The sequence below is a fragment of the Podarcis liolepis genome (genome assembly GCF_965112155.1).
Source record: "Podarcis liolepis genome assembly, chromosome: 12".
Lineage (NCBI taxonomy): Eukaryota > Metazoa > Chordata > Lepidosauria > Squamata > Lacertidae > Podarcis > Podarcis liolepis.
Window position 1 is genome coordinate 2,284,439 of NC_139563.1, and position 21,606 is coordinate 2,306,044.

Sequence of the window (21,606 nt, forward strand, 5' to 3'; positions counted from 1 at the left end):
CAAGTCCTACACTCCGGAGCAGGAGAAACCAAGCTTGTTCCATCTTCCAGGTGAAAGCCCTTGAGATATTTGAAGATGGCTCTCATATCTCCTATGAGTCTCCTCTTTTCCAGGCTAAACATCCCCAGCTCCTTCAACCGTTCCTCATCAGGCATGGTTTCCAGACCCTTGACCATCTTGGTCTCCCTCCTCTGCCCACCTTCCAATTTTTCAACATCTTCCTTAAATTGTGGTGCCCAGAACTGGACACCGTAATCCCAAGTGTGGTCTGACCAAGGCAGAATAGAGAAGGACTATGACTTCCCAGCATCTTAGAAAGCAGAGACATCACCTTGCCAACAAAGGTCCGTATAGTTCAAGCTCTGGTTTTCCCAGTAGTGATGTATGGAAGTGAGAGCCGGACCATAAAGAAGGCTGATCGCCGAAGAATGGATGCTTTTGAATTCTGGTGCTGGAGGAGACTCTTGAGAGTCCCATGGACTGCAAGAAGATCCAACCTCTCCATTCTGAAGGAAATCAGCCCTGAGCGCTCACTGGAAGGACAGATCCTGAAGCTGAGGCTCCAAGACTTTGGCCACCTCATGAGAAGAGAAGACTCCCTGGAAAAGACCCTGATGTTGGGAAAGATGGAGGGCACAAGGAGAAGGGGACGACGGAGGACGAGATGGTGGGACAGTGTTCTCCAAGCTACCAGCATGACTTCGACCAAACTGAGGGAGGCAGTGGAAGACAGAAGTGCCTGGCGTGCTCTGGTCCAGGGGGTCACGAAGAGGCGGACACGACTAAACGACTAAACAGCAACAACAACATGACTTCCCTTGATCTGGACACTAGACTTCTGCTGATGCAGCCTAGAATTGCATGATGTTAGTTTTTTCCTTGCTGCTGCATCACACGATTGAAAGGGGACTCTTGAACCCTCTAGGAGACCTGGGGCAACAAGGACTGGAGTTCTAAGGACTTGAGAGAAGATTTCTGCCTCTCAGGCTTCTGCAAAGCGATTTGTGTAGGCATGCGGAGTGGCTTGCCCAGGTGCAAAGATCTGGTGCAAAAACCTCTGATCTCTAATTCCCAAATGGCTTGGCATGGCTCCTCCCTGGCCAGGCGCAGTCTACCCCGGGACAGTGAGGGGCGGAGCTTCCCTGGGAAAAAGTGCTCACCTTGGCAGCCTTCGCTGCTGCACTGCAGCTCCCCCTGCTGGCAGATACTGCGAAGAGAAAGCCGCAGGTTAATCACAGGTTTGGAAGGGACCCCTAAAGGCAATCTAGTCAAACGCCCCACAATTAAAGTTGTGTGAGTACCTTGAACTAGCCAAAATGACAGAACTCATAAGAGATCACTCAGGCGACACGGTGAAAAAAAGGAATGGGATTGCTTTAGAAACCACCTGACAAAATATGGTTCCAAAAACAATACCCGGTTGTGCTTGGATTAACCTCACAGATATAATGGGGGGAAAACTAATTTTAATAAATGAATACAGAATATTTGTCCCTTAAGAGAAGTGCTGAAGCTGCAAAAAGATAGAGGGAAGTCTAATATAACAGGGATTCAAACTAGTTTTCTGGAACAGAAGGAAAGGGACTGTAAAGAAAGAAAGAAAAGACGGATTATAAATGTATTTCTTTCCGAGAACCTGGCGTATAGAATATTTAAATTACTGTTTCTATCCATTGAACTATTTTGTGTACTGGACTAATTCTTTTTTGTTTTTTATATCAATTTTCTCCCCCTTTTTTCCATCTTTTAAATATGTATTTTTACTTTTTCTGCATTTTTTTCTTTTTCTTTTTGAATATTTGGATGCAATGTTAAATTCATGCTTTCTATGTAATTTTTAAAAATACAATAAAGTTAATAATAATAATAATAATACCCCTGCAATTCACAACTAAAGCATCCCTGACAGATGGCCACACATACAAGCTCTGCTTTAAAAGCTCAGAAGAAGGCGACTCCATCAGTTTCCAGGAGAGTCTGTTCCACGATCATAACGAACCAAGGGCGCCATATCTGCATTGCTGGCTGGGGGTGCTGGGAGTTATAGTACAAAACATCTGGAGGGCACCAGGTTGGGGAAAGCTGGCTTGCAATGAAAGGTCCTGCCTCCCAAACTTTGGCCCCTCCCCTTTTCCTGCCCACCCCCAGGAGTGAAGCCGTTCCCCCAGCCATCGACTCACCACTCCTTGCAGCCAATCAAAACGGTGTCTCCTGCCGCCAAGGATACGGGGCTTTCCGATTGGCTGAGGTGGAGGCAGCCGCACTGCGAGGGCGGGACGCAGGCCCCGTTCTGTTCCACCAGGCCCTTAAAGAGGGGTAGAGGGAGAGAAAACCCAGAATCAGATCCGAAGGAGAGCCCGAATCCTGCAGCGGGGAGTTCCGCAGGTGATGGGTTCGCCCCCAACCCAGAACAGCAGGCACAGCTCTCACCTGTGGGCAGTAGCAGCCGGGCAGGCAGCGGGGGATGTCCTTGCACAGCTCTGGGTGGCGCATGGTGGAGCAGAGGCTGTCGCAGGGCGAGCCGCACTCCCGGAACTCAAAGGGGGCCTCGCAGCTGGACTCTGGGGAAAACAGGAGAAAAAAGACAGTCGCGGAACCGAGAAATTGCACGAAACAAATGAAATACCATGAAAATCCCTGAAACGAGAAGTAATCGACTGGAAATATTATCTTATGAAAATAAACTAAATAATACAAATCAAAGAGTTTAAGGGAAAAAAATAGAAAAACCTCAAATTGAACAAAGCCTTAACGGGATGCCGGTTACAAACCTCGTTTCACTGAACTATTCAGTTTCCTCAGAAGGAAATAGAAAAATCATAAACCTTAAATGACCAAACTTCACAGGAAGGGGGTAAACTCCCCAATATTATGAAGTATTATAATCCTAGCTCAACCTAGGTGAAGCAAAACACAGCAATAAAGGGTTAAGGACTCAAAGGTACAATTTCTAATACTGAATTTACAAAAAAGGTTTGAAGGCCTAAATGGCAAGTTTTAGACAAAGCCCAACTTAGAGGAAGCCAAGCACAGTAATAAAGAGTTGAGGACTCAGCTGTGAAAATTCTAGTGTTGCCTTTACGAAAAGGTTTGAAAAACCTAAATGGCACAAATTCAAAGAAAGGAATACAAGATAAGCTGTTTTAGATTTTAAACAAACTCAAGAACAGGGCTGAAACACTCCCATGGTCTAGATGTTACTGCTGATGTCAAGACTCAGGGGAAAAGCCGGTGGTGGGGAGGCGGGTGAAGCCGGGGTCCTCAACCGAGCAAGGAGACAGGCTGCTCCCAGGGTGCTGGAGGGGAGGTGGGGGGAGACCAGGAAACCCCTCTATCCTATCATGACCAGGTGGGGGAAATCCCTGGGGTACAACGAATATTGCAGGCAGAGGGCCTTCTCGGTGGTGGCGCCCGCCCTTTGGAACACCCTCCCATCAGATGTCAAAGAAATAAACAACTCTCTGACTTTTGGAAGACCATGATGGCAGCCTTGTTTAGGGAAGCTTTTAATCCTGGATGAATCATTGTCTTTTAATATTCTGCTGGAAGCCGCCCAGAGCTACTGATTGATTGTGTGACTGTGGAAATGGATAAAAGCCCCCCCCATCCAAACAAAGATTATCATCAGTGCAGGTAAGTAGAATATGCAATTTTAATTTTTATTATCTACAGTACTGTCTTACAGTGGTACCTCGGGTTAAGTACTTAATTCATTCTGGAGGTCCGTTCTTAACCTGAAACTGTTCTTAACCTGAAGCACCACTTTAGCTAATGGGGCCTCCTGCTGCCGCCACACGATTTCTGTTCTCATCCTGAAGCAAAGTTCTTAACCCAAGGTAATATTTCTGGGTTAGCGGAGTCTGTAACCTGAAGCGTATGTAACCTGAGGTACCACTGTATTTATTATATAGTACAGTACACTGATTATTGCTTTCCTTTTATGGATCAATGGTCTTGTTAGATAGTAAAATTCATGTGAAATTGCTGTTTTGGGCGTTGTTTTTAAAAGTCTGGAATGGATTAATCCACTTTGCATTACTTTCTATGGGAAAGCACGACTTGGTTTTGGAACACTTTGGTTTTGGAACAGACTTCTGGAACGGATGAAATTTGAGAACCAAGGTAACACTGTAGCAGAACATTGTGTGCTTTGCTCCTCCTCCTTGTGTGGGTTGCTCCTCCTACTTATTCCGCTGGGCGGGGCCATTCAAACGAGCTCCCCTCCCCTGGGTGGAAGTTGCTCTCTACGGGGGCACATCCTACGCCTTCCCTTCTAGCAATTTTAATCGGAGTCGGATCCTCTACCTCAGTATTTAGCACACATCCTTTTTTTCCTGAAAAGTATGAAAAGTGGAAGTGCAATTCACTCTTAAATGCAGGAATCGAGGAAGCTGCCTGTACAGATCATATTGATCCATCTAGCTTGTTAGGATATTTCCGTTCCACCTTAAAAGGAAGCAGGCTTTGTGAGTTACAGAGTCTGCGCATGTCCTGTTGACAGGATGTTTATGTTTGATGTTCCTTTCGATTTCAGTTGGTCAGAGAGGCTGACTCAGAACGGTCATGTTTTTCCTTTGTTCTGATTCAACGCTAAATAAACTGTAAATATGCTCTTCTGCGGTGCAAGCTTTCTGGCTGTGTTTTCTGCTGATAAACAATGTGCACAAGCCCCGGAATGCAGCCAATCTATCTCTGAGGCTTTGTGTCGCTAACTGCTGGATCTGCCTGTCTACGGGAGATCGATGGACGTCCGGCAGCCGGCTTGGGGCCATGATGGACAATATCTCCCTGGCAGTTTCCCAACATAGCTCACTGGTGTCAACATGGACAGGAAACAGATTTTCAGGGTTTAATGCAGTGCATCCCAAATTCTTTTGGTTCCCCCACCCCCCGGCTCCGTAAACTCACCCCCAGTGTCCCTCTAATCTAAAAAAGCATTATTCAGAATAGCGGTTTGCACGACCCACTAAGGAAGATAAGGACACCGTAAAATTAACAACCATCACAATTGATTGTGCCTGAATTCAAAATCCAATCAAGCCAAGTTTAATTAAGCTGACAAAACTGATGAGCCAGGGATACCAGCTTTTCAAAGTTTGTTTGCTATTATTCATTATTATTATTTATTGAATATATATACCACCCTATACTGGGGGGGGGGGAGAGGGTCTCAGGACAGTTCACAGAAGAAAATCAAGATATAAAACCACAAAATGCATAATAAAAATAAAAACAACAACCCAATAGCCCCCCCAACAAAAAAAACACAACAAAAAACAAAACATGTTTTAAAAGGTTAAAAAGGAACATTTTTGCCTGGCTAGTTTGCTTTGTATATGGGATAAAGCAATACCCTATTACCAGTTTTGGGTTGTTAGTAATGGTAATAAAGTTGTGTGTTTTTTTAAAGACCTCATTACTCTACGGAACTCACGGCCACAAGAAACTGTGATGGCTCACCTGAGCACTGGGAATAGTCGCACATGCGGAACTGGCCGTCCAGCCCCACACAGGGCTGTCCGTCGCCCCCCGAGCCCCGCTGGTTCCGGTATCGCTGCTGCACCAGGAAGCTGCACGAACACCTGGTCCACTTTGTCCAGGGACTCCAGGGGCACTCTGGGGGGGGGGGGGAGAGGAGGGTCAGAGCAGTTTGCAAAGTGTGCCAGCCTGAGATCACAGAACCGTACACCTGGAAGGGATCCCCAGGGTCATCTAGTCCAACCCTCTGCAATGCGGGAATCGCAGCGAAAGCATCCCTGATAGATTGCCGCCCAACCTCTGCTTAAAAGCTTCTGATGATTGTGTTGAATATTGCAGAGTATAAGCCGACTTTCTGGAAGTATCTGGTTGCAAGCTGGCAGGATGACCAGGGAAGTCCCCAAATAGGAGTTCCATCACAGAAGGAGAAAGGAAAAAGGATAAGCACAGTCACAGGTAATCTGAACCTTTCTCACCTTGGCAAGCCCCGAGGTAGCAAGCCTCCACGTCCTGGCGGTGCCCATCTTTGCAAAACGCTCCCGCAGCCGCCTCCTCGGGGGTCGGGCAAGGACACGTCCCCATCCGCATGGCCAAGCCCGTTCCGCAAGATCTCGAACACGGACCCCAGGAAGACCAGTGGCACAGCTCGTCCCCTGCGTAGAAGGAACACACTGTCTATGTGGTGTGGACATTCTGATCTCTGTGGTCTTTTTTTTTTAAATGGAGATTAGGACTCCCTGAATGTTTTGCTCTCCCCCCCCCCCCCATCTCCAGAGCTCCTGAATCTGGAAGGTCCGTGTTTTAAAATAGAAATTGCGAATAATATTGCTGTCGACAGGTCAACACTTATATGCAGCTGGGAAAACAGGAATAATCAAATAACAGATCTTATTCTAATTGCCCCCGCTAAAAACCTTGCAGTTTTTGCTGTCACCTGATCATCTTGATCTTCTAAAAGAAAGGACACAGTAGCAGTGGTTGAGCGACAATAATAGAGGGGTAATAACCTCACTCCTCAAATCTTTATAAAGACAGCAAGCCAGAAGCACAGGAGCCACTGACTCAATACTGCCATCTCCACAGGGACACAACCGTTTTTCAGTTGGAATAGTTTGAAATCGACCCTCAAGTACAACCCAAAGCAGTATATTCAACCTTGCGGAAGTGCCTGTAGTTTGGAATTGTTAAATTTTGCAAAGAGGGTGCCAAAATGACTAGGTGGAAACAGTCATACCATGGACAAAATTTCCTTATTGTGGCCAGATTATTCTGTCGCTCGATATCATACAGGCGCTGTCCAATTCAATTATTTGCCTCACTGGAGCCCAGTGTTAGTAACGGTTGTGGTGATAAACCAGAAAAGGAAAGCTTTCGGGTGACAACTTTAGTGCAAGTGCTCTCAGGACAATCTTGCGATAAACCAGCGGGGTTTAAATTTAGGCGAAGTCAATAATTAAAAGTCCTATGCCAAATCTGCAATTCAACAGAGAGGAGATTTAGTCTCCAAGCGCAATGAAGCATTTGGAACAGAGGATGGAACAGGAAAAAAATTGCCTTAGGAATAGGAGGAATAGAAGAGGAATAGCTGTGGTCATTGGGTGTGTGAGCTGAAAACGGGATGCTGGAAGCCGGAGAGACAGAGACCACGTCTGTGTCTGTGCTTCTGGGAACCTGGTGGGGAAGCAGGCTCTGTCGGGGTGGCCATGCTGTGAGCCCCTCACCTGGGCAGGGCGGGATGGAGCAGTTCTGCGCTTGCGTCTCAGGGCCGGCGCAGGGGAGGCCCTCGTTGCGTGGCGGTGGGTTGACGCAGGCCCGGGTGCGGATCTGGGTGCCTCGGCCGCAGGTGAGGGGGCAGTCGGACCAGGGCGACCAGGGGGTCCAGGCGCCGTGCACTGTCAGGAAGGAGAGATGAGATAGATAAGATAAACTTTATTCACATTAGATAACGGCCATAGCAACACAAAACAAGCAATATATACAAATAAAATATATACAAATAAAAAAGACAGCAATGGGTAAAAAGGGCAATCAAATGGCCAAGATCATCGTTCATAGTGGCCCTTAATCTTATTGCACCCTTGATAAACCTTGCTGTTGTCTGATTATTTTGATCTGATAAAAGAAAGACCAATGTGGCCTCAGATGGGCGGCCTGGGATGGTAAGTAAGAGTGGGGTGATGATCTCATTCCTCAGATCTTTGCAAAGGGGGCAGGACAGGAGAACATGAGCCACTGTTTCCAGATTGCCGTCTCCACAGGGGCAGAGTCGTTTCTCAGTTGGAATCTTTTGGTATCTGCCACATTCCCCTTCCTAGCTAGGTCTCCAAGGTCCCTCTTGTCCCCAAGTCCTCTGCATGTTTTCCCCTTCGCAAACCAGCTCATCGTGTCCACCCGTAAAATGTCAATTGCATTTCGACAGGGACAAATGTCAAGTTCTACCTTTAGGCAGGAAGAAGCAGTTGCACCAATAATAGATGGGGAGACACCTGGCTTGCCAGTGGTACATGTGAAAAGGATCCCCTAGGGGTCTTGGTGGACCACAAGCTTAAGAAGAGTCAACCGTGTGATGCAGCAGCAAAAAAGGCTAATGCTATTCTGGGCTGCGTCAATGGAAGTCTTGTGTCCAGATCAACTGTGCTGGCTGGGGCTGGTGGGACTTGTAGTCTAAAAACATCTGGAGGGCACCAGGTTGGCAGAAGTCTGTTTACGCTGACTGATGCCCCGGTTCAGCTGATGAAGGAAAGACTCACCTGCGCAGGTGATGTCCAGGCAATAGACGCCCTCCGGGGTGCAAATACTAGGGGGAAAGGATGGAGAAAAGGAGTCAGTGATTGCCAACGGGCTGACAGCCCCTCACCTGGCTTCCAGTCTCCAACCACCCAGGAGACGCCATTAAGCAGTTGGTCCCTTCCCTTTCCCGCCCCGCCCTGGCCACAGTGATCCATGCGACGGTCACCTCCAGGCTTGATTATTGTATCTCGCTGTACGCAGGGCTGCCCCTGAAGCTGACCCATAAACTCCAGCGGGTGCAGAATGCCGCGGCGAGGCTCCTTATGGGGTCCTTGCCGTGGGATGACATTCATCCAGTGCTTTACCAGTTGCACTGGCTTCCGGTGGAGTACAGGGTCAGGTTTAAGGTGCTGGTTTTGACCTTTAAAGCCCTTCACGGCCTAGGACCCTCGTACCTACAGGACCGCCTCTCCTGGTCTGCCCCACAGAGGACCTTGAGGGCCACAAATGACAACATTTTGGAGGTCCCAGGTCGCAAGGTGGTTAGATTGGTCTCAACTAGGGCCAGGGCCTTTTCAGTACTGGCCCCGACTTGGTGGAACGTTCTGTCCCAAGAGACTAGGGCCCTGCGGGACTTGACATCTTTCTGCAGGGCCTGCAAGACAAAGCTGTTCCGCCTGGCCTTTGGTTTGGACTTGGTCTGACCCTTATGTTTTCCCTCCCCTTATGGTTTTGATCTATGGGCTACTTATAAAATGAGGCTGCATTTTAAATTGCATTTTCACCTGTATTTTAAATTATGTTTTTAATGAAATTTTACTGGTGTTAGCCGCCCTGAGCCTGGCTCTGGCCGGGGAGGGCGGGTTATAAATAAAATTTATTTAATAAATAATAATAATGATGATGATGATGATGATGATGATGATGTCATTGCTCCATCTAGCCCAGTAGTGCCTACTCTGACCAGCAGCAGCTCTTCAGAGCCACCTGGAGAGGAACAGTCCTTAAAGAGCGTAAGAAAAGAGGCTGAATGTCTGCCTGTGGGAAACCAGGAAGCAGAATTCGAACACAAGAGCAATAATCAATCAATATTACATGGGACTCCGCTCCCTGAGTCGAGCGAGGCACTCACCATTGCTGGCACTCTCCCAGGAGCCAGGTGCTCCCCAGACCCATCTCCCGCCCCTCGTGCAGGCACAGAGGGGGGCAGGATCCTGGGGCGCAGGGGCGAGTCTGCAGCTCCTCCTGCAGGCACTCAGCGGCCCATGAGCCGGACGTGGGGGTCCTGGAGGGGGAGGAAAAACAGGCAGCCTTCATCGCGTGCTGGGCCAGAAGGAAACAGACCCCCCACCCCAGGGAATTCAATTCATTTTAATTTATTTATTTCATTGCCTTTGTCTCCTGCTTCCCCCCCTCCAAGGAGCTCCAAGGGGAAGTCGCCTTGAGCTCCCCAGAGGAAAAGGCAGGATTTAACACAATCAATAGCACCAGGAACAACGTTCTGACAGATCGCTCACAGCATGTTATTCTTTGAAGGAGAACTACTTGAAAATTATTTACAGGTGATATTTAACTCATAGTAGGCTTGCTAAGATGTACAAGGCAGAATCAGATTAAGTGCTGGAGGTGCAAAGAGGCGGCCGGAACGTTCTTTCATATATTGTGGACTTGTAAAAGGGTAAAAAGGTATTGGGAAATGATCTATAACGAATTGAAAAAATATATTTAAAAGTACTTTCCCAAAAAACCCAGAATCCTTTCTGTTGGGGATAATTCAGACTGAATCCCATGTTTCAAAAAAGGTTATTTATGTATGCTACTGCTGCAGCTAATGTGTTGTTAGCCCAAAAATGGAAAATGAGTGAGGTCCAAACCAAAGAAGAATGGCAACTTAAACTGTTGGAATATGCGCAGCTTGCGGATCTAACACAGAATTAGATAACAAGAAGAACATTCATTTAAAGAAGTTTGGGAAATGTTTATCGGGGGATAATTGTGTACACTTGAAAACGCCGGCAGCACTAAGATAAATTCAACAGTGTAAATAAGTTTTGATGGAAGAAACAACGGAATACTGAATAGTTTAGTTTATATAAAACACGCAGGGATTTATGGTATGCAGAATGAACCATGGAAAGAAAAGAAGGGAAGTTATTGATATTTTAAGGTTTTTGTTTAAGTGTTTATTTAAGTATTAATTAGGAAGATTAAGTTTTTTATGCATGTAAATCTGTTTTTTCTTCTTTCTTTTTTCTGTATTTTCTTCTTTTCTTTTTTCTTAATTGTTTTTTCTTTAATTTTCTTTTTGTAGTATGAGACTGTAAATTCTTTGTAGATGTGTGTAATTTAAATTAATAAAGATTATTTTTTTAAAAAGAAGAAGATATTTTAAGGTTGTCTAAATGGATATTCTATTTTTTTAAAAAAATATATTTTTATTGCTAAATGGATATTCTAAATTGTAAAACAGAAAATTTAATAAAAATCACACACACACACACACACACACACACACACAACTTTCTGGCAGTGAGAGATGCGTGACAGCCCTCGAGAGATTGTGGACTGAGTGGCCACCGGTCATGGATACTTTAGCCGAGATTCCTACATGGCTGGGGGGTTGGACTAGATGACCCCCAGGGTCCCTTCCAACGCCACGTTTCTAGGATTCCCCGAATAATACCTGAAGCGGGTGCGCAGGCCGTTCCCGCAGGTGACGCTGCACTGGGACCAGCTGGACCAGAGGCTCCAGGCGCACTCGCTGGGGGCGCAGGTGTGGTTGGTGCAGAGCAGCCTCCCCCCGGAGCAGGTGCAGTTGTCGCACCCGTCGTCGCGGACGCTGCCCGGCACCCAGCTGTGCCCCTGGGCATCAGTGCACTCGCAGTGGGCGGGGGGCACGCAGGCGCCGTCTTGCTCCAGCGTCCCTGGGGGAAGAGAGAGTGGGGGGGGGAGCAGGTGAGGAAGAGGGCTGAGACCCACAGGCAGCTGGAATCAGGGGGCTGGAAAGACCAGCTCTTCCCACCTGACTTGCCCCCTTCTCCCTTCCTGGCGCCCGTACAAGGAGCAGCTGCCATTCAAGCACTTATCCTTGCTCCCTGCCCACCTTCGCCAAGCTGGTGCCCCCCAGATGCCCCCCAGGGAAGCCTCCCCTGTGACTCCCAGGAAGAAGATATTCAGTCTTCTGAGATTGGACACAGAATCCTGTAGCAATTTCATCCTCTTTATTGCAGCTTGTAAAACAGTGATTGAATTTCCCCCCAAACCTCAGGCTTTTATATACATTATTTACACAAAGCGTCCTGTCTGATTGGCTGGTTCTGCTCCCCTCCTGGAGCCTGATTGGTCTTTTCCTGCAAGCCAATCAGGTGTTGCATTCTAGGATCCTACTTGCCCATTGTTCTAGGATCCAAGCTTAGTACATAACAGACACAGAACAGAGCCACTGGGGCTGGTGGCCGCTGACAGCCTTCTCCTCCTCTGCCCCACAAATAACCCAGAGATGCATTCTAAATAAATGCACACATTCTACTTGTGTAAAAACACGCTGATTCCCACACCATCTACGGGCCAGATTTAGAAGGCGATTGGGCCGGATCCGGCCCCCGGGCCTTTGTTTGCCTACCCATGCTTAAGATTAAGAACGTAAGGAGAGTCTTGCTGGATCAGGCCACCAGCCCATCCTGTTCTCACAGCGGCCAACCAGATACCCCAATGGGAAACCTGCAAGCAGGAGCTGAATGTGAGAGCAGCGCTCCCCTCCGGAGCTTTCCAGCAGCTGCTCAGTTTTCCCTTTTCTGTACCTGTTCCAGCTTCACAAGGAGCGCCAATGTTACAACTGCAACAACTTGGGACCAGTCTGCCTGCGATATCGCTTTAGTGCCCATGCACCAGCCTGATCTGCAGAACTCGCATCGTTACACAGAACCCCCGTTCTGCATTTGTAGCAACTTGATCTTTCAGTGTGCCCTTGGGAACTCCCTGCCTCTTGATGATCAGGCAGGCGGCTTCATTGTGCTCTTTACGGCGCCTGCTCAAAACATTATTGTTCAGGTGACCCTGCTGAGATTCTTAGAAAGCGGGTTAGAATTCCACCCTGTTTTAGCATTTTAACTTTTTGCCCATTTTTAAACCGTCGCTGCAAATTTCCCTCGATGGTTTATCTTTTTTTTTTTCAGACCGCCGTGAAGTTTTTTCCTACCACCCAGCGGCGTATGAAATTTACAAAATAAATAAAAAGGAAAGAACAATTGGGGGATATTCCCCCATGTTTAATTGCACCGTAGAGCACGCAAAAGAACACCGCTTACCCTCTGGGCACCGGCAGCCGGGCTCGCAGACCTCCCCGTCCTGGCAGGCGATGCCCTCCTGGAGGTCCCAGCAGTGGCGTGGGCATTCATTGGCGCAGCCCACCATGAGCATCTCTGGGGGGCAGCCCTCCTCTGCTGGGAGAGAGCTGCCTGTTATCTTGCTGTGGTCCAGGGAGGGGAGTGGGGGGCAACTGGGGAGCAGCTTTCCCAGACTTCTGGGGGAAGACCTCTCCTCTGCTGCCCAACTTACCGCAGGGTTTGGCGTTGCAGACTCGCACTTGGTACTTCTCCCCGGGGCAGTGGCGCCCCCCGTTTTTGGGTGGGGGGCTGGTGCACATCCTCGTCCGCGACGAGCGCCCCCCGCCGCAGAGGCGGTCGCACCATGACCAGGGGCTCCACTTGGACCAGGCACCGTCCACTGCAGAGGGGAGAGACGAGGGAGGGGGGCTGAGAGGGGGGCTGCCCAGGGGGGGCCGGATGAACATGCAAAGGGGGCCGGACACTCAGCTCCTTTCTGGGACAGGCTCTGAGCCATTCCTCACCCTCCCCTCCACATCCCAACAAATGCTGATGCACCCATCTTCGGAACTCCTTGCCACAGGATATTGTATTTTGCTCCTTTATTTTGGCACGCCCAGCTTCTCCTCTGCATCCTCACAACGGTCTGCGAGGGAGGCAAGGGTGAGAGGGAGTAAATGACCCGAGGCGTCACAGCCGGGTGAGGGGGATTTGAACCCTGGTCACGCAGGTCCTGGTCTGACGCTCTCTAACCACTGCACCGGGATGTTTGGAGGTCTCATTCCCAGGGACTGGATTGTGGAGAATTGCCAGAGAGGGGTCTTGGCTGTTAGCTCTGCCCCTGAACTTCCCTGGGGGAAGCCAGCCAAATCTTGAACTCGGGCGCTGGCTGACCAGAGGAAAGAGGCAAGGGATCTCTACTTTCTCCAAAATTAAGGCCCACCTGGGCTAGGTGTAATAACTCAGAAGAGCACCTGCTGGATCAGGCCAAAGGGGGCCATCTGGCCTCGCATCCTGTTCTCCCAGGGGCCAAATACCCATAGGAACCTAGGAATCAAGATAGACTGCCTCTGGTGCTGGAGGTTTCACTCTTAACAACATAAGGAGACCTGGCTGGCTGGCTGGAGCAGGCCGGTGGCTCATCTGGTGCCTCATCCTGTTCTCACAGGGACCAACCAGATGCCCATCGTTGGAAACCTGCAAACAGGATCCGGGCACAAGAGTAGCCCTCTCCTTCTGGGGTTTCCTGGGGTCTTCAGAAGCATTTCTGCCTCCGACTAGCCTGGCTAGTAGCCCTCCTTCGCTCTCTCCTCCTCCTCCATGAATTTGCCTAATCCTCTTTTAAAACCAGCTGTGCTGGTGGCCATCCCTGTGGCAGGGAGTTCCACAGTCTAGCAATGTTGTTATAGCATGATGTGGGTGAAAAGTGTTGGGATGTGTCCGGGGAGACGGGGGCGTTTGGCAGGCCCCCAGCTGGCTCCAGCCACCGGCCGGCAGCCGGGCGATCTCCAGTCTTCAGAACCGCATCAAACAGCGACACAATCCTCAGAAGCCTTCAGAAGACTTGAGCTCGCTTTTATCAGCAGAGTGAATAACTTCTCACAACAGAAATGGCGGACAGAGACATGTGTAAGCATTATTTACAAGCGTTTATTCAGCATAGTTCAGGAACAAAGGAAAAACATGTCTGCTTCCCTTCGTGTCCAAGCACACATCAAGATAGCAAAAGCAATATACAAACGGAAGTTCCCAGCAGACTGTGCTGGAAGTAAACAGGCATGTGACACACAAGAGTCATGCCTGACGGAAGCCAGCCGTCACAAACGGCGCAGTTTAGCATAAAATAAAGACACAGAGAGCCAGCAATATTTTCAGGATGGTATGAGCAGCTCCTTTCGAACTTCTCTCCTCTCCGGTATCTTTTATTATCCTTTGTTCTCTCCTCTCGCATGGCCGTTTGCCAGTGTCTCACGTTACCTACATCCGGTCATGGCTTTCACCCACCCATTGCCATATAAGGTTATGCACTTAATACACTGCAAGGCACGGACATGCAGGTCACCGAGGTCAGCGAGGCACCAGGTGGCGCTACAAGCCTTTGCCATGACTTCATGGCTCCCACACATGCCTGTTCCTTTTAAGGTGGAATGGAACTATATCCTAACAAAAAGGCCTTTCTCTGCCCACTTTCTCTATGCCACGGAGAACTCGGAGGGGAGACAGAAGCCAGCGAGCCCCAAGCGGGACCTGCGTGCGACTCCTACCTTTGCAAGCCTGCAGGTTGCAGAACTGCCGCTCCGCGTTGGCCGTCAAGATATCTTGGCACCAGTGCCCTCCTTGCCCCGGCGGGTTGTAGGTCCGCAGGCGCTGCTGCTGCCCGACCCCACAGCTGCGGGAACATGCGCTCCAGGGAGACCAGGCGTTCCAAGTGCAGTTCAGCCCCAGGCACTCCTCGCCCTGGCACAGGGGGGCGTCTGCGGGGGGCAGCGAAAAAAGGCAGAGGGTCGTTCTGAGCCATTGCCTTTAAAAGAGCCTGCTGCAGGATCAGGCCAAGCGCCCACCTGGACCAGCATCCCGTTCTCCCAGTGGCCAAACAGATGCCCATTATGGGAAACCCGCAAGCAGGATTCGAACACAAGACCCTACTCTCCTCTCCTGTGGTTTCCAGCAAGCGGAATTCAGAAGCATCGCTGCCTGCAGCTGTTGAGGCAGAGCGCAGCCGTCCTGGCTAGTGGCCATTGCTGACCCTCCGTGAATTTGCCTAATCCTCTTTTAAAGCCATCTAGGTCGGTAGTGATGTATGGAAGTGAGAGCTGGACCATAAAGAAGGCTGATCGCCAAATAATTGTTGCCTTTGAATTCTGGTGCTGGAGGAGGCTCTGGAGAGTCCCATGGACTGCAAGAAGATCAAACCTCTCCATTCTGAAGGAAATCAGCCCTGAGTGCTCACTGGAAGGACAGATCCTGAAGCTGAGGCTCCAAGACTTTGGCCACCTCAGGAGAAGAGAAGACTCCCTGGAAAAGACCCTGATGTTGGGAAAGATGGAGGGCACAAGGAGAAGGGGATGAGAGAGGATGAGATGGTGGGACAGTGTTCTCGAAGCTACCAGCATGAGGGAGGCAGTGGAAGACAGGAGGGCCTGGCGTGCTCTGGTCCAGGGGGTCACGAAGAGTTGGACACAACTAAACGACTAAACAACAACAACAGGTCGGTGGGCACTGTGGGAGGGGGTTCCACAGTTTAACAGTGAGCTGCGTGACGATGGATCTCTTTTTATCTTCTCTTTTCACACTGTGTCAACCTCTTTATTGGGCTCTCCACCCTGACCCCAAAGGTCTCGTTCCCGGTCCATCACTTCCAGTTCAGACCCCGTGAGAAATTAAGATTCTTTGCCCCAGTTGAGCATCACTTTGCACCTGTTGGGGAAGGTCTTCCTGTGTTATTTCAGCCCACCCACTAACTGCTGGCTGTGAGCCCCTAATAATTACAACAATAATTTCATTATTTGTACCCTGCCCATCTGGCTGGGTTGTTACCTCACCTGTGCACTGGGGCAGGTTGCACTCTCGCTCCTGGAAGGAGTCCCCCGTGCAGTTGGCCCACCCTTGGCAGAGGCGCATGCGGGTCTTGAGGGCCGGCAGGTCGGGGTCGCTGCAGGTTTTGGAGCAAGGCGTCCAGGGTGACCAAGGGGTGAAGCTGTCCTCCTCGGAGCCTGGAGAGTGGGGCAGAGGAGCAGCTTGGCTTTCTGGGTGGGGTGGGGTTCCTCTGCCTCCCCCCAAAGGGAACAGGCCGAGGAGAGGGCTTCTCAACCAGATTTTGGGTCCTCCCCGTTCCTCTCCCCACCCCCTTACCTGGGACGACAGAGACGGGCTGTTTTGTGGGTCCAGCCACCGCTGTGAAAAAGGAGGAAAAAGAACATGCTGGGGTTAACCAGTGGTGGCAGTCTTCACAGGTTCATAGGTGTCAACGTTTCCCTTTTTTTAAGGAAATTCCTTTGTTCCGCATAGGATTCCTCGCAAGAAAAGGGAAAAGTTGACAGCTATGCACAGGTTTCCTCATGTCTCCACCATCCTGCAGGTACCACCGGTGGAAAAACCCGCCTCTGTGTCACCACAGGGCAATGATCTGTGGCAAAACCAGTGGCCAGACAGCTGGGACCCTGACCGGCTGCGTGCCGTTGGGCAGAGCGAATAATAATAATAAGTAATAATAAATAATAATAATTTTATTATTTATACCCCACCCATCTGGCTGGAATTCCCCAGTAGACCTGAAGGAGCGTCTCCACCCCCACCGTTCAGCCCAGACATGGAGGTCCAGCGCTGAGGGCCTTCTGGCGGTTCCCTCCCTGCGAGAAGTCAGGTTACAGGGAACTAGGCAGAGGGCCTTCTCGGTGGTGGCGCCTTCCCTGTGGAACACCCTCCCATTGGATGTCAAGGATATAAACAACTATCTGACTTTTATAAGACATCTGAAGGCAACCCTGTGTCGGGAAGCTTTTAATGTTTGATCTTTTATCATTTTTTAAATATCCTGTTGGGAGCTTCCCAGAGTGGCTGGGGAAACTCAGCTAGATGGGCGGAGTATTATTATTATTATTATTATTATTATTATTATTATTATTATTATTATTATTTTCCAGCCTTCCTTTATTGTTTTGTGTTTTTTTGTTTTTTTGTTTTTTTACCAACAACCAAAAAGCAAACAGTGAGACCCCCCAGGCGGCTGATACATTGGGTATACATAATCAATAACATATTCAAATCAACCATATGTACAATTCTATATATCTTAACACTCCTCGCTCCACAAGGTTTATTTAACTTTTAACATTTTAATTGCCCCAAATTGTTCAAACCTGCCCAAATAATTCAATCTTCCTCCTTCTCACTGACCTTAAACCCTTTCATTTTATATATCTTCACAGTTAGATATTCTAAGATTATAATATTTTTCAATTTTTCCCTCCATTGGTTCACCCCTAGCTCTTCTCCATTTTTCCAAGTACTCGCTATAACCTGTCTGGCTGCATTTACCATCAATTTTACCCATTTACATTCCATTTACATTCCATTAACATCTATTATTATTATTATTATTATTATTATTATTATTATTATTATTATTATTATTATCAGGCACCTTTGCTCCTGACTCTGCCCTCTTACCTTGGCAATCCAGTGTCTGACAGTACTTGATGTCCACCCGAGGGCCGGCGCAGCCCTTCCCGCCGTTGGCAGGCTTGGGGTTGGCGCACTCTCTTGTCCTGGTCATGTTCCCCAGCCCCCCACAGGTTAAGGAGCAGGGGGCCCACGGGCTCCAGGCTGAGAAGCCCCCGTCCACAGGGCAGCGGGAGAAAGCGCAGACCAGCTGCCCGTTGCGGCAGGAGCTGAACGGAGGAGAGGAAGAGTCTCAAAGTCAGTTGCGATTCCTGCGTTTGCCGGGGGTTGGTCTAGATGAGCCCTATGGGTCCCCTTCCAAAATTTCTATGATAATCCTCAAGGGTATCTCCAGGTAAGGATGGGAAAAGGCTGGGAGAACTGCAGTCGACCAGACAGAGCCATAATCTGACTCAATACAGTGGTCCCTTGGTTCTCAAACGCTTTGGTTCCCAAACGCCAAAAACCTGAAAGTAAGTTTTCCGGTTTTCAAATGTTTTTTAGGGTAGCTGTCAGCTATTGTTTCTGGGGCGTCTGCACCAAATCAGAAGCTGCGCCTTGGTTTTTGAACATTTCGGAAGTCAAATGGACTTCTGGAATGAATTAAGTTTGGCGCTTTTGTTTTTGCTGTTTATTTTGCATTTTTTGTTTCTGAGGCTTTTTCGGTTCATTGTTTTTGTGACTGTGTGGAACCCAGTTCAGCTACTGACTGATTGATTGTGTGACTGAGGAAATGGATAAAAGCCCCCCCCCCCATCCAAACAAGGACTATCACCAGTTCAGTAAGAAAAATTAATTATCATTTTTATCATCTACAATACTGTCTTATTTATTTTATAGTACAGTGCATTGATTCTTGCTTTCGTTTTATGGATCAGTGGTCTCGTTTAAAATCCATGTTAAATTGCTGTTTTGGGGGTTGTTTTTAAAAGTCTTGAACAGATTAATCCATTTTGAATTACTTCCTACGGGAAAGCGCACCTTGGCTTTGGAACGCTTTGGTTTTGGAATGGACTTCTGGAACAGATTAAGTATGAGAACCAAGGTACCTCTGTATAAGGCAGCCTCTTGGGATGCTACACAAATGTGAACGCTGATGGCAAACCTGGAACCAGCAGCTGGAATTATTACCCGGCATATAAGACGACCCCAGACTTTTTAACCTCTTTTCTGGGGTTAAAAAGTCGTCTTATACGCCGGAATCTACGGTAATAAAAATAGCTTAATAATAATTTTAAAAGCTTAATATTTATTTATAAACCATCTCCCCCCCCCCCTTGCTGGGCTCAAGGTAGCTTACAGATAAAAAGAAGAATATTCACCATTAATTGAATTAAACTACAATGGACGCTTGGGTTGAGAACGTGATCCGTGCGTGATGCACGTTTGCAACTCGCAGCGTTTGCAACCCGTGTCTGCGCACGTGGGGGTTGCGATTTGGCGCTTCTGAGCATGTGTGACTGCCGAAACCCAGAAGTAACCCGTTCCGGTACTTCCGGGTTTCGGCAGTCTGTAACCCAAAAAAATGCAACCTGAAGCATCTGTAACCCGAGGTATGACTGTATATCTATATATAAAATCTGTTCCAAATATACAAATAATAAGAAAAAAATCATAAGCTGGGTGCGCAGCTGGCATGCCAGGGGCCGCAGTGGCATAGGTGAGGCTTTGCCTGTGAGCTGGGCATGGAGGGAACGGTTGAAATTGTTCAGTTTCTGTTAATTGATTCTCATGGGAACTTACAGATTCTGGCTTCACACAATTAACTCAAGGCAGTGTCAATTTACTCTTGGCAGAAAGCCAAGGTCTGCTTGACCTAGAAACTACTTACTCTGATTGGTTAATGACCAGCACTCAACTCTGTTATCTAGAAATGCTAGCACAGTTTGGTGTTAGAGGTGTGTTAGGAGTAGGAGTAGAAGTGCTGTGTATGGTTATGAGAGAGAGAGAGAAAGAAAGGATTTATTTTGCTTTGTTTTGTATGCAGAAACTCTGCTGGTTTTATTTTTCCCTTTTAATAAATCCTGTAAATAGTTATTCTGAGTCCAGCTGACTAGTCATTTCCACCTCGACTAGCTTCTTCGCTGTGCAGGAAAACTCTGCTACGTTTGGGCTAAAGCCATTAGAGCTATGCCTGACACTTCAAAGTTCCATGAGAAATCTGGCCGAGCTCACCAGTTGCTGCAGGCAGAATAGATGGTGGTATTTGGGGCAACTTCTCCTCCCAGGGAGAGTCGCTGACCCTGGGCTGTGAGGATGCCCAGAGGGGAGCTGGGATCCGAGGAGTGGTTCCAGAACATCTTGAGGGCGTCTTCGGTCAGGATGCAGGGGCACTCCTAAAGCAGAGAGAAAGAGAAAGAGAGGGGACTTGTAAAGAGGTCAATTTACAGATTGTTCTCTTTTCAAGAAAACAACATGAAAATGATGTATAGATGGTATGTAACACCAGTACAGACAGCAAGAATGGATAAAACCGGGTCAAATAATATGCTGGAAATGTAAAGAAAAGGAAGGGACCTTTTATCATATGTGGTGGGAATGCAGAGAAATTTAAAAAATTTGGGAAATGATATATAATGAGCTGAAGAAAATGTTTAAAATGACCTTTGTAAAAAAAAAACACCAGAAGCATTTTTGTTAGGGATTGTAGGACCTGCCAAGGAAAATAAGGAACTATACGTGTCAGGGAACTGACATCGGAGCTAGAGGCGGAGGGAAGGCTCTCAAATGATGCTGGAGAAGGGCCCAGCAGGGAGAGAAGCAGCTCAGCACATGGGGAAGCAAATCAGCAGAACACCAGGGATATAGAGGGGCTGATGGGGGAATCGGCAAGAGGGCTCCAGGACTCTTCACCGGACACCAGCGGGGAGAGCACGGGTCCTCCGCTACCCACGCCCTCCCTGCGCAGAAGACTTCCGCGCAGGGAGAGTAGGAGGAGACTTGGTGTCAAACAACTTTTATGTTGGAAAAGGTTTAAGAAATGCCCACTGACGGATTCTGCTAGCGACTGAGGCAGCCACGAAGTGAAGGGCTGTCCAGACAGAAAAGGTTTAACAAGGCAACAAAGCCTGGAGAGGCGGCAACTTACGCACGAGCAACCCCACACTCATTACAATACGCTACAACAGCTGCAAGAGTCTTGATAGCACAAGGATGGAAGAATGAAGAAGCCCCGACAAAAGAACAGTGGGAAGAGAAATTGATGAGCTATGCAGAGCTGGCGAAACTGACATGCAAATTGCGAGATAAGGGCAACTGTGACTTTAAAGAAGAATGGGAACTTTTTACAAATTACTTAAAACAACAACAAAATGAATTGGACTCCTTGGCAGGTTTTGAATAAACATACACAAATTTAGCGAGGGTCAACATAGTAGATAGATAACACAAGGATGTATACAATTTTACAATATGCAGAGAACAACATGAGTTGAGAAATCAGAGAGAGGAACTGAGAGAAGTTTTGGGGGGAGGGAGAAAAAAAAGGGGCAGGGAAATAATGAAGATGATTTATTTTAATAATTTGTTGTGTAGAAATTATTATTATTAAACCACTCCAAAGCACACCGAGATCCAGCTCTGAGGGCCTTCTGGCAATCCCTCCCTGTGAGAAGCGAGGTTACAGGGAACCAGACAGAGGGCCTTCTCGGTGGTGGCGCCCGTCCTGTGGAACACCCTCCCATCAGATGTCAAAGAGATCAACAACTACCTGACATTTAGAAGACATCTGAAGGCAACCCTCTTTAGGGAAGCTTTTAATGTCTGTTGTTTTATTGCATTGTTGTTGTTGTTTAATATGTATTATTTTTTACCAACCACCAAAACACAAACAGTGAAACCCCCAGGCGGCTGATACATTGGGTATACAATATTCAATAATATACATATTCAATAATAACATATTCAAATCAAC

At 48.1% G+C, this 21,606-nt stretch overlaps 1 protein-coding gene across 2 annotated transcripts in view; it reads right to left on the reverse strand.

Moving 5' to 3' along the window:
* The window catches only part of LOC310689188 (SCO-spondin-like), a 179,159-nt gene that overhangs the window by 20,883 nt on the left and 136,670 nt on the right, over window positions 1-21,606 (reverse strand). The window contains exons 81-96 of one of the 2 annotated variants that reach the window (XM_083466452.1): window positions 19,869-20,029; window positions 17,703-17,923; window positions 16,386-16,427; window positions 16,076-16,246; window positions 14,798-15,007; window positions 12,766-12,933; window positions 12,516-12,647; window positions 10,892-11,132; window positions 9,341-9,493; window positions 8,229-8,275; window positions 7,200-7,370; window positions 5,955-6,131; window positions 5,461-5,616; window positions 2,431-2,561; window positions 2,181-2,305; window positions 1,161-1,207 (exon numbers count right to left, since the gene is read on the reverse strand). In XM_083466452.1, coding sequence (XP_083322578.1) covers window positions 1,161-1,207; window positions 2,181-2,305; window positions 2,431-2,561; window positions 5,461-5,616; window positions 5,955-6,131; window positions 7,200-7,370; window positions 8,229-8,275; window positions 9,341-9,493; window positions 10,892-11,132; window positions 12,516-12,647; window positions 12,766-12,933; window positions 14,798-15,007; window positions 16,076-16,246; window positions 16,386-16,427; window positions 17,703-17,923; window positions 19,869-20,029 — 2,353 coding nt within the window. Of the gene's footprint in view, window positions 1-1,160; window positions 1,208-2,180; window positions 2,306-2,430; window positions 2,562-5,460; window positions 5,617-5,954; window positions 6,132-7,199; window positions 7,371-8,228; window positions 8,276-9,340; window positions 9,494-10,891; window positions 11,133-12,515; window positions 12,651-12,765; window positions 12,934-14,797; window positions 15,008-16,075; window positions 16,247-16,385; window positions 16,428-17,702; window positions 17,924-19,868; window positions 20,030-21,606 lie in introns of both variants that reach the window. The other variant, XM_083466451.1, reaches the window with a different exon arrangement.